At 32.1% G+C, this 13,805-nt stretch overlaps 1 protein-coding gene across 1 annotated transcript in view; it reads right to left on the reverse strand.

Moving 5' to 3' along the window:
- The window catches only part of LOC108910286 (lysosomal alpha-mannosidase), a 77,221-nt gene that overhangs the window by 36,176 nt on the left and 27,240 nt on the right, over positions 1–13,805 (reverse strand). The window contains exons 7-10 of the mRNA XM_018714849.2: positions 13,062–13,269; positions 4,833–5,044; positions 1,113–1,318; positions 809–1,017 (exon numbers count right to left, since the gene is read on the reverse strand). Of these exons, the coding sequence (XP_018570365.1) occupies positions 809–1,017; positions 1,113–1,318; positions 4,833–5,044; positions 13,062–13,269 (835 nt within the window). The remainder of the gene's footprint in view (positions 1–808; positions 1,018–1,112; positions 1,319–4,832; positions 5,045–13,061; positions 13,270–13,805) is intronic.

Here is a 13,805-nt window from a genome sequence, read left to right on the forward strand (position 1 = left end):
TAGAAATTATGAAAATTTATTGAAAATAAAATTATAGAAAAATATTTTAAATATTTAGAAAACTTGTTCCTTACAATAAATCTACAAAACAAAGAATATGTATAAAAAAAATTTGTCAAATTTAAGCAACATAATAAAAACTAATTTCACTCCAAAACATTCAAAAATCGTCTAAATTTTCTAATTTTTGGTTCAAATAGTGTACGAAAAAGTTGGAATGATATTTATACACGACCTCCTCAGTCCGGGTTGTTTCTTGTAAAGTAATATTAAATTCCAAATTTAATTGTTTTATCTCAAATTGTTTTAAATATTATTTTCTTTATCTCAGCTTTAAAGTTCTATATAGGTACTTTTTTTCAATTTTAATGTAAAATGCGCTGTTAAAATATTACAAGCTTATTACAATATTTTTTATACACAGAATATTTTAAAAATTATATATATATTTTTTTATAGGTACAAATGCAAACGTTAAGAGACAGTACCATAAAACTTGTTAAATTACAAAAAAATTGTTTTAATCCAAAATACATTATGAATCATGTTACTAATAATTCTAATATCTATTATTAATTATTTTTAAAATAGTAAAAAATACTGTAAATATTCATATTATTTTACAAGAATTGATTCATTGCGGTCCTAATAAAACTGAAGACTTGAAAATCATGACCTATTTACAAATATAGGATAAATGTTGATATTATTTGAATTTAATAACTATTGGAAAACGGCGCTTTATTTGTCTCGTGTTAATTGACGGTAAATCTGAATTATTAACTCCCCTAGTACAAAGGTTACTTACTTCATCACCGAAGAAAAAGTTGTCATCTTCACTCAGAGCTGGATAGATTTCATGTTTAGAGGCATCACCAGTTTTACTGACGTAAAACATTTTTATACCCAAAGGTGGAATATCTTTTGCAGGAAACACGATTTCACTTTCACTTGACTGCTTGCTCATATTTGTCTTAAAGTATGATATTGGACTTACAATGTCGTAGTTTTCTTCTCCTGCGATTCAAACTAATTAATAGTAATAGAGGAAAAATAAGCCAAATACAATAAAATAGCAATAGTTTTTTTCTTAAATATTTGGTTGTACTTACCATCTGGTCCTTCAACTTTGTAGGTAGCATTTGGAACCGGTAATCTGATGTAATGGGTAATTGTCCATGCTAAAGGATTGTAAGCAACTACTAAAAAGTTTTCAGAACTTTGTGAAATGCTGCATATACTAACGTTTGTGAGCAAACATGACGAAATATTTAGGTTTAAGTCGAGGGTTTCATTTTGATTGAGCTTCAAGAGTTCCCTGTAATGTCATAATTATCATTAAAAAAAGTAGAAAAAATATTTTAACATGTAGTCACTACCTAAGGACGATAGTAGGTTGGGAAATAAGTAATGCCTGTTTCTTTCAAATTTAAAAATTCACATGAAAATTAAACATTGTCAAATTGACACAAACTGTGTTTTTGGTTGCTTCATTAGATTTAATTTGATCATTTTTTTAAAGAAGGTGATTTCAACTTTAAAGACAAGAATTGTTCAGGACGTCCAGTTGAATTTGATGAAAATCAATTGAATCGACTCCTGCACGAAAATCCAAGGCAATCGACAAGGGAATTGACTCAGGAGATGATATGTGATCACAAAACAGTACTAAATCATCTGCATTCGATGGAAAAAACTCAAAGGCTCAGCGCTTGTGTCTCACATGTTTTGAACGAAAACAATAAGAATCAACACTCCACAATTGCTACTGACTTGCATAAGGGACGTTTTCTTCATCGTATTGTCACTGGTGATGAAAAATTGCGTCTGTACGTGAACTTTTGAAACGGCGGAAAGAATGGTTAAGCCCCAAAAAACAAGCAACTCCGCGAACAAGACTAGAACTTCATCCTCGACAGACAATGTTATATGTCTGGTGGGATTGGAAAGGGATTTTTTATTACGAGCTCTTACTAAAGAATCAAACCGTAAGTACAGAATTCTATGTCCAACAACTACGGCGAGTCCATACGGCTATTCAACAAAGAAGACCTGATCGGCGATATGACGTTCTTTTGCGTCAAAACTGGAGAATCTCTACAGATGGGGTGTTAAATAATGATGGACATCACTGATTAGCTTGTTGATAATTTCATAGTTAAAAATAAAATATCTTAAATTTGAATAAAGAAAACGAACATTACTTATTCCCCAACCCATTAATTGTGGAAATAATGTAACTTTATTTACTATACTTTGGAAGCTTTTATGTGATCATATTGCTCTCAGTCTATAACTCCTAAGAGGGTCTACGCACACGACTACCGCGTCGTGGAACAGTCGCTGACGACCAGAAGAATTCTCATTCTGAGAGGATTCGTGTAATCGGTTTGAAAACCTAGCCGAAGCATATCGGCCACCACCAGATATTTATCCAACATCTCCATTTGAATTTTGGAAGAACTGAGTAATTTCTAACATTTTATGAATGATGTCTAATCGAAATGTATTTCACTTTGCTTGTTTATTTGCGAAAAATTCTTTATCAGTTCCCGAAATGTAGAGAAAAACGTGGGAACATTCGCAACCAACAGTTGTCGTGTTTAGAGGTAATGGCTGCTGTCTATATGTGGCTACTATCTACCATCAACAGCAATGCGATTGTCGCGTATGTAGATCATTTTAAGGAGACAAGCAAGTAATTGGTTTAAACCTGGATGATTTTGATGATTATCGAAAAGGAATGAAAATGGTGATGTGCCAAAAGCATTAGACATATATTTAATCGTGAGTGAAAACACTTCTGATTTTCTTCATCAATTTGATCATGAACTGAACCACGTCGTGAAGATTGCGTCGTTCGATCCGTTTATAGACCAATAGACATGATAAATTTTAAAAGAGTGAATTGAATTATACTACTAAATTTTATAGTCATATAAAGTTGATCACGTTGAACTTCTTTAATAAAGTATCACAGCTCATATACAAGGTGTCCCAATTAAAACTTCCCTCTTGAAATATATCAGATTTTTTTTTTAAATTACTCACTCACTATGTTGAGTGACACCTCATTTTAAAGCTTTTTCAATTCTGCTCACGACGACGTACGACTTTTTACATTTTGGTTTGGATATGTCAATAATATCATCATTTAAAGAATAAGACAAAATTTCAATGAATGAAAGAAGAAAGAATGTCCCTCTTCGCTTTCATACAATAATAAAATCTTTGCTCTATTTCCGAACGAACATATTGAAGTATTTCGGGCGTTATCTGACGACATTCTTCAACAATTTCTCTATAAAAGAATTTGTTTTGATTTTTCGTTTATTTGTCAATACAAAAACTTCATGCACTATTAGTTCAACTTTTTTACCTGTTTTACTTTAAACGAGACAATATTGTCTCGTTTTCTCTTGTCGAGACAATATCTCGTAAGATCATCACAAAATCTATTGAATTCCAATTCGTGAAGATAGTCTCTACAATTATTGCTTAAAAAGTGGAAATAATTAGTTTGTTCTACAAGAATAATGACTGTGCACGGCAGGCAGTACATATTTTTAATGATCGTCATCCTGACAAGAACATTTCGCATCGGTATGTCCTGGATTTAGTCCACAAATTTTCGGAAACTGGATCGGTTGCAAACCGAAAGCATCAACGTGAACAAGTCGTACGTAATGAGGGTCATCAGATAGCTGTCCAGGATCACATTGCGATGGCACCAAATTTGGATCTCAGGAAACTTGCAGGTACTTCAGGAATGCCTGTACTTAGTTGCCGTCGAATCTTAAAAATTTATAAGAATCACCCATACAAAATTAATTTGGTACAAGAAATTAATGAAAACTATCTTGATCGCCGCTTGCAGTTCTGTCAAGAAATGAATGATCGTGCTCGAAGGAATCTAAATATTCTGTACTCAATCTATTCCGATCTGTCCGATGAATGTACGTTCTAACTGAATGGTCGAGTCAACCGTCATAATTGATGCTACTGGAGTGATGAAAATTTACGCATGTTTCATGAAACTTATACGCCGCATCCGAATAAATTGAATGTTAGGTCGGGCATACTGGGAGACCACTTCATAAGGCCTTTCTTCCTACCGGGAAATCTGGATGGAAACATACATATATCTGAATCTACTGGAAACGAATATGCGGATGATTATGTCGTAGCTCTGCGTGATTTTCTTAATCAGCACTTTCCAAATCACTGGATAGGACGCAGAGATTCAATAGATTGGCCTCCTAGATCGCTAGATCTAAGGCCCTTAGTTTTTTTTTCTATGGGGATACTTAAATCGAAAATTTATGCAACACGACCAAACTCACTTGAGGAGCTTCGTCGACGAATTGTTGAACAATATGTTCGTTCAGAAGATTTTACTATTGTATGGAAGCGAAGAGAAACCAGTTTGAACACTTAATAAAATAACATCCTTTCATTCATTGCTATTTTTTCTTATTCTTTAAATTATGAAGTGATGATTTTATTGTCATATCCAAACCATAATTTAAAAAGTCCTATGTCATCGTGAGCAGAATTGAAAAAGTTTTAAAATGAGGGTCACTCAACATAGGGTGCCATTTAAAGTTTAAGGGTATTTTACGCCTCTGCCTAAGCGGTAGCTTCCAAAACACCAAAACTTACGCCATCACGTGTCCTTCCTGAAAAGAAAATCGACGTATCTCGGGTTTTTTTGTTTATTCCGATATTTTCTAGGTGGGAAGTTTAAATTGGAACACCCTGCATTTGCTTGTGGTACCTTATTCAGACTTCTAATGTAACATAAGTACTTTATTTAAGTAATTATTAATTACCCTATTATGTTCCCAATAGGTGCCTCAGCCTCTTCTATGGCTCGTGTAAGTTGTTTGACATAGTCATTAGTTACAAGTTGCCTCTCTGTACCGGTAATAGCGTCGTGGTGTTGCATAATGCCCATAATATCACGCAATTTTTCCAAAGACTTTACATTATTGTTATAGTCGCTTCCTTCTAATCCATTTAAGGCTACGAGCTGTTTTGTAGCCTGGAAACAAATTTTTATTTAGTTTTATAGTCTCTGCGAGTAATGGTCAGTAAATTGTGAGCTATATTTATTATGCATTTTAAAATTGATAAATAATATTCTTCTAACGTAAATAATAATATCCCAATGTGAAGTCGCCTTAATAGTAGCTCTACAGGGTGGGTCAAAATTTACACTTTTAAAGGATTTCTCCTATTTAGATATACAGGTTCGGAAAGTACCGATGGTACATCTGCCGTTACGTGAGAGCGATAAAGTAAGACAGAAATCCATGCGATAGAGAAGGATGGCTATAATGAAGGCGTCTCATAGTCACCGCCCTTCCACAAATAAGAAGTGGATCTTATTTGTGGAAGGGCGAAATGGGCGGTGACTATTAGACGCCTTCATTATAGCCATCTTTCTCTATCGCACGGATTTCTATGACTTACTTTATCGCTCTCACGTAACGGCAGATGGACCATTGGTACTTTCCGACCATGTATAAAAAAAATTATGAGTTATGAGATCACGGAACCAATTTTCGACACAAAATGGCGAAAATCCCATTTCAATATCTTCAAGAGATAGAAGAAGTATTACAATTTTGGTTGGTTACTTTGATGCCGTAGAACTTTCTTATTTGTAGAAAGAGAATTTATGCAGTCTTTTGCGTAGAATCCAGTGGCGTACGCGCTTCCTTCAAATGTTGCATCACACCATGAAAAATAAATAATAAGTGTGAGGTAGAAGATTTTGACCATAAATAAAATTAAAGTTCATACGATATTTGTTGAGATAGAATTTCAAGAAGAGTCCTGCGTGACTTTTTTGGAAATCAATTGGTCCAGTTATTTTACCGAATCGATGAAATAGCAAAACTTATTTAGAATTTCTCTAAAACACTGTCCGGGATCTTCTTGACGAAGTGCCACAACAACTCGGACTGGAACATTGGTTTATGAATGACGGAACACCCCCTCATTTTAGTAATATTGTTAGAGACTTTTTAAATCAGCAGTATCCAAATAAATGGAGTATCAGTAAAGTTTGGACTCCACGATCACCAGACCTCAACAAATGTGACTTCTTTCTTTGGGGAACGTTAAAAGAATTTGTGTATTCCTCGCCAGTTGCATCTCGAGCAGAATTGTGGAATCGCATTACGGATAAATTCATTAGAAATAATCTGCAGTTATTAAATAGAGTAGACTTCTAGACAATTTTCCACGAAGAATAAATTTATGCCTGAGAGAAAACGGTGATCATTTTGAACATCATTTCTATAACTTATCAGGGCAAATTGTATGTTATTTATGTTGTTTAAGTCGCTTGCTTTTCTATTAAATTATTCTTATTCCAACTTTTTTCCTGATCGTCAAGATTGACGTTTTAATTCATAGCCAACTTTTGAATTTTCGATGATGTTAAATAACACAGCTACAATACGTATTATTAGTTACTCGTGTTTTTGTTGAAAACGACAAAGTTTTTTGAAAATTAACAAGCGCAAGAAAAGTTTTAGAATTTTATTCCCCAAAAAATAAAGTCCGCCAATGGTTAACAATGGTTCAAAAATTCTGTGACATTTTAATGGTGCATCATCCCTTATCAACCCTTTAAAATGCTTCAATTGAAATCTACTTACTTTCGATTAATGCTCTTGGTACAGTCACACCGTGTACCAAATTTGGTATTTCTAAGTTCAAGTATAACTGAGATACTGATTTTTTTCGAAATTTGAAACCCCACTTTCAAGGCCTATAACTTCTCAGGGGTGCAGCTTAGTATAAATGTAAGTTGCGTTAAATCACCATATTTTGGGTTGCCCGACGTAGGTACCCCTGCTCATGCGAAAACTCCTGTATATTAATAGTCAGTTCTGCAAATTTGTTTCATTTGTTAGCAATGTTTAAAATACAAAATTTAACTTTTCAAAAATTTATTAGTATAAAAATTGTCATCGGTCTGATAACAATTGAAAAAAAAACTGAAATTTACGTTCTTTACGTGACTGAACTAATTATTAAGGAGGCTTATTAGCAGCGAAGTTTATGAAATGAAATAAAGTTTTTACTTTTTTTTAAGGTATTAAGCTAATTCCAACAAATTCAAAAAATTTTATTAAATGAAGTAAAATAATGTTCTTCGATACCAAACATATAGCCAACGAACCGTTATTGTGCAAATTATGAACTGTTTGATTAGTCGCATGAATAACGACAAATAAATTATTTTCAAAGAGCACACATATCATATTATGATATTTGCTGAGCAAAGTATTATTTTATATTAGTTTTTTTTTTAATTTTTTTTGGTATGTTCAAGAAATATTTTACTGAATTTAAATAAAAATTCACGGTTAAAATTTAGTTAGTTCTGGTTTAATTTAGAAAATCTCAGATTTTACTTCCTCATTTTATCTCTAATCGTAAGTGGAAAAAAATATTTATTTTTACGTGCAGTCTGCCATACAGTTAACGATAATTTAGTTGATAATTTGCGGGATTTTTTGGAAACTTAATTTAAAGAGGTTTTAATAAATGTTAACTATGTTAATACCATGTAGTCAAATTTTTAATAAAAAGTTCTCTAAAGTGATATTTCGAAAAATCGCATTAAAAAAATGTCACGGGTGCCATAGTTTACAAATTAGATCACCGTAATCAGTCCAACAAGTACATATAGAAGCCTCCTAAATATAATTCACACCAATTATTCGAAAATATTTTTAAGCATTATGTGGGTTCTTATTGAGATACACTGTATGTTGGTAAAAAAATAAAAAGTTATAAAAAACGCGCAAATTGTTATCCGCATATGAACTTTCCGTCAGGAAGGTTTAGTCTGTCCTATTTTCGGGCGAACCGAAATTTATATTACAAACACATACAGTGGCCTTTAGTGTCAGAGTTTAACCAAAAAAATTCGTTTGTTTCTTGGGATATTTTCAGGAAAATACGATACGGACCTTAATAAAAAACACAATTTGCTTAAACTATTTCAGGCGGATTACCTTTTATTTTATCCCTTGAAAGAGAAATGGAAGGGAAAGGTAGAAAAAAGATGGTTTAGAAGTCAATTGCAAAATACATTTTTTTTTTTGTAAAATTAGGTATTTTTAGCCCTGAATTACTTTTTGTATGTTTATCGCATACAGGAGCATGAATGGAAGTAGTTTCTTTGAATTATTTCTAATTTCTATAGTTTCAAGTATATTAAAAAATACAGGGTGAGTCAAAATTCACTCCCCAGCGGCCGGATATATATTCTAAAATAAAAAATAAGACAAAAATGTAGAATACTAAAATCTCGAAAGCGGAGCCGTTTTCGGAAAAATTTGTAAAGAAAAATTCAAATTTATAATTTTTTTGTTTAATATTAACACCATTAAAATCCACCATTTAAATCCATACAAAATAAGAAATAGCAAAAACGAAGATCCTTCTGGCTTTGGCTAACCTTCAAAACCATTATCATTTTCGTAAATACACTTCTACAATCTGTGGTAAAAACTCCTTCATTTATTTCCGCTACTGCTTCATGAATCCTGCCAACAGGCACAGTAAAATAAACCTTTTCTTTTATGTATCCCCATAACCAAAAGTATATCGGAATCAAGTCAGGGGACCGGGGTGGCCATGGTGTTAGTCCACCCAGTCCAATCCATTTATTAGGTTCAAAATATGTCGTACTTGTAATGTGGCATGTGCGGGCGCACCTTCATGCTGAAACCACATAGTTGCACGTTGTTGTAGAGGAATATCTTCTATCAAATCTGGCAAAATGTTCTCGCAAAAATTACTGTAATTTTCACCATTCAGTATTCTTGGCAAAAAATATGGACCTATGATCCTTTTCCCGAAAATACCTATCCAAACATTTACAGACCAATGTCTTTGCTGATTCCGCTGACGTTTTTCATGAGGATTCTCATAATGCCAATAATGAAGGTTGTGGTCATTGAAAACTCCTTGTTTTTGTCCGGCCAACTTGATTAATCTGTCGAAATTTGCGCATTTATTGAACTAAAATTAATAATTATTCGAAAATGGCTCCGCTTTCGAGATTTTAATATTCTATATTTTTGTTTTATTTTTTATTTTAGAATATATATCCGGCCGCTGGGGAGTGAATTTTGACTCACCCTGTATATTAAGTACGAAGAAGTCATAAGATAATTTTAAATTTAGAATCATATTTTTTTAATTATTCTTTAATTATTTTCAAAATAAGGCAGTTTTTCCGAGAAATGTAACATTTTACTGTTACTAGGATTAAGTAACATACTTGTTCAATAGCAGAAGTGCAAATATTTTATACAGGCTGTTACAAATTCGCTTCTCACTACAGGGATCTCGGAAACGCTAAGAGCTACGAAGTAGCTTAAATGGCGGCAAAGTTGCGTAATCAGGTTAACATTATGCCTCTAAAATATCAAGGCTAACATGATTAGTTTTCGAAATATTTGAAAAAACCGAAATTTTGAAAATCCGTTTCATTTCACCCTTGTTTGAGGTGATATTGAAAAAAGAACAACACTTTCTCGTGGCCACTTTTTGCCTTCTATCGAATGGCATAATCAATTTTTATATGTAACGTTTCGTCTCTCTAGGACCATCTTCAACTTCAATTTTTTAAATACGACCCTGGAAATTTTATTACATTTTTTGCAATTCTTCATGACCCCCAATACTGTACTGCCTCAGCCCTAACCAGATTTAGATTTCTTTGATTATTGAATTATCGTACATTGTAAGTATCGTTAGACCCTGTGAAATCCATCTAGTTACTTAAACTATTACCACTACGCGTTACAATAAAATATTTATTATTGTTAACTATTACCACCACTTGGTCATACATAACTCAATAAGTTGTTGCGTCAAAATTAAAACATTACAATTTTAATTTTATTATGACAAATTAATTCTTAAAATACATATGAATAGTATTATTTAAAAAATTTCAGTAAATGTTGTAAATGTAAACATTTTCGTTTTGGCAAAGGTTAAAATGAAGATCAATGTAATATTATCGGAATTTGTTAATCAGTAACTGCAACTGTGAAAGAGCATGTCAGATGTATTTGTATGAATATCCTGAAAAAAATAGATCGAAATTTGATTGAATTTTGAGCACTCGAGAAGCCTAGAAATAACTTTGGACACGGGAATAAAACCCTAATAATGTTTTATTTTAATGCGTGGTGGTAATAGTTTAAATAACTAGATGGATTTCACAGCGTCTAACGACACTTACAACGTACGATAATTCAATAAACAAAGAAATCTAAATAAAAAATTTAAATAAATTTGGAACGAATACACTGAAGATTAATTTTTCGAGACAAAACGTCTGAATCTGATTCGGGCTGAGGCAGTACAGTATTGGGGGTCATGAAGGCTTGCGAAAAATGTAATAAAATTTCTAGAGTCGTATTTAAAAAATGAAGTTGATGATGGTCCCGGAGAGACGAAACGTTACATATAAAAATTGATTATGCCATTCGATAGAAGGCAAATAGTGGCCATGAGAAAGTGTTGTTATTTTTTCAGTATCACGTCAAATAAGGCTGAAATTAAACAAAAACGGATTTTCAAAATTTCGGTTATTTTCAAATATTTCGAAAACTAATTATGTTAGCCTTGATTTTTTAGAGGCATAATGTTGGTCCCCTGATTACGCAACTTTGCCCCATTTAAGCTACTTCGTACCTCTTACCGTTTCCGAGATCCCTGTAGTGAGAAGCGAATTGGTAACAGCCTGTAGTTTCAAATGTAGAATAGATTCAGATGTGAATATACAGGGTGTTCCATATAAAACTTTCAACCTGAACATTTCGTTTAATAGAAGTTTTGAAAAAATTTCAAAAACACGTCGATTTTTAATTTGAGAGGGACATCGACTTACATTATTATTTATTTTGTAGTTGCCACCCCTTCGTGGATCAAGGTATTAACTTTGAAATTTCAAATGGCACTACAGGACGTGTGATACATCGTTTGAAAGCTCTTTTGATACTGACTTTGAATCCGTAAAAAAATAAAAAAATCATTAGTCGTTTTAGAAAAAAAACTTGAATTTAAATTTTTGGAATTTTGTGTATTTTTACATTTAAAATTGTTTCATTTTAATTTATAGCATGTGTTAACCACTGAAAAGATTTTCAACATCAAAACATTAATTATTAAACTGCAAAAAGGTTTCTACTTCAGATGATAAAAACAATAACAAACGAAACGTAAAGAAGGTTGAAGTGCTTATCATAATTTTTTATGAATTCCATTGCATTCCATTCCATTTTATGTTTTTGTTTGATAATACTTTATCAAATGTGTTATTGTTGAAACTATTTTCAGTTGTATCAAATCTCATATTCGGTTTATAATCAAAGTGTAACTTTTAAAATTTCAATCAATTTTTCATTATGGTTTATTAGTTAGCTGAAAAACTTGAAATAATAATATTTTTCTTAATGAAAAACAAAATGAATGTGCTAGAGAAACTGCTCGAATTTTCAATGAGTTATATCCTGATCACCAAACAAGTCATACGTACGTAAGCCAGATTATTAAGAAATTTCGAGAAACTGGGTCCATAGCAAATCTTAAGAAAACCAATCCATCTAACGAATTAATGGAAGTAGGAATTTTGGGAGAACTGACAATGAATCCACACCAATCCGTGCGATCGTTAGAGGGTACTGCAGGGATCCTTAAGTCGTCGTTCCATTGGTTCATTTTTTTACATGGCATTTTGACTGGCGCCAGCTATTTACGTTTGTTGGAAGATCATGTTGATCCCATGATCACAGACATTCTGGAGAATGATGATTAGCTGGATGAAAATATTGTGACGTTCCAACAAGACGGAGCTCCACCCCATTTTGAGCGACGATAGAATCATCAGCTGGTCTCCCGATATGAGGCCAAACGACTTTTTTCTCTGGGGACATCTCAAATCAGTGGTTTTTGCAAGTCAACCCGAAAATCTTGAAGATTTAAGACAACGGATTGTAAACGAATGTCGGAATTTTACTCAAGAGGTTTTTGCAAATGTAAGGAGATGTTTTGTAGACAGGCTCCATATTTGCCAAGAACAACTGGGTGCACAATTTGAGCATCTATTATAAACAATTTTAAATGCAAAAATTCAAAATTCCAAAAATTTTATTTCAATGCTTTTTTCTTGAAAACACATAATGATTTTTTATTTTTTTACGAATTCAAAGTCAGTATCGAAAGAGCTTTCAAACGATGTATCACACGCCCTGTAGTGCCATTTGAAATTTCAAAGTTGATACCTCGATCTACGAAGGGTCGATGTCCAACTCGAATTAAAAATCGACGTGTTTTTGAAATATTTTCAAAACTTCATATTAAATGAAATGTTCAAGTGGAAAGTTTTATATGGGACACCCTGTATCGATAAATTACAGATTCTAAATGAAAAGTAATGTTTTATAGAAAAACTAAATTAATGGAGAAATAATGGATATAGGATACTTTTAAGAACAAATAATACATAATAGTAGTAAAGTAGAGTAAAAAATGCGAGTGTTAATAAGAGATGTTTAAAAAAATATTTCCTATCATATCCATATTGCAGTATATTAATGAAAGTTTTGATTAATGTAAAATATGTAAGGATATAACAGAACAAATGGGCTCGTGAAGGTGAATCTTGGGATGCTCACTAGAATCTGAAGCTGAACTTTGAAAAAAGTACAACATAACTTGGATAACCTTTGGTAAAAATCAAACCATACTTAGTGTTCCACTTATAACTTTTTTAACTTTATTTTCTCTAGTTCATAAAGTTTTCTAATACGCGGGTTTTTAGGGTTAAGTTACAAATATAAACAAAGATTCAATCACTTAAATGTAGAAGTATCTAAAAAGAAATAAACAGAAATATAGATACTGTAATCAACTTCAAATTTAGCGTAGCATAGCATGGTTCAGCTTAGCTTTTCGGTGGCTCTATAATTCCAAATCGATTAATTAATTAATTTATAGCATTGATTAATACTTACTTGTAATATATTGTGTCCTACTCTTTCAAACCGTTTAGAGTTTGGTCTAGAAGTAAAATATCCCGTCCAGAATGAATGTTTCTTGTCACTGTAAGGAAAGAAATCATCTGTTTTAAGCTTTAGTTCAGGTTTCACATCATTAACTGCTTTAATGTAGCAAGACGGAGTAGAATATAACACATGTATCTCCGGATTCCCTTGGAATGCTCTAGAAGCAATAAATTTTATTAAATCCATATTTGATATAGCATTAAATCTACTCAATAAAAAATTGGAACATTTATTGTAAGGTAGACAGAGCGTGTCAAAAAGATCTATCCAGTTAAAGTAATGTCAAAACTAGTTACTTCCATTTTTATTGACAAAACGGCTTTTGTGAATTTTACATTTTTTAAATAATAACACACTGAAGCATTCACTTTGTAGAATTTGTTCGAAATATGCGACAATGAAATTATAGAAATGCACTCGAAAATGTTTTAATTTATCGACAAGTATTTTTTTCTCTCTAATAGTAAACATTGATACCTGTTTAAAAATGGCGCTTCCTCGAATTATTCCTTTATAAGAGGTGAGATTTGATGAATATTGTAAAAATAAAAAATATTAAAATTTTTTATATCTACTACCATTTTTAAATAGTATCTCCTTTACTATTTTCGGAAAAAAAATCTGTTACAGATTTCGAGATTTTCGATGAAAACAAGGAAACAAAAAGAATCAAATTAACGTATGCATTATCCA

This window comes from Anoplophora glabripennis, unplaced genomic scaffold (genome assembly GCF_000390285.2).
Source record: "Anoplophora glabripennis isolate ALB-LARVAE unplaced genomic scaffold, Agla_2.0 scaffold386, whole genome shotgun sequence".
Classification (NCBI taxonomy): Eukaryota; Metazoa; Arthropoda; class Insecta; order Coleoptera; family Cerambycidae; genus Anoplophora; species Anoplophora glabripennis.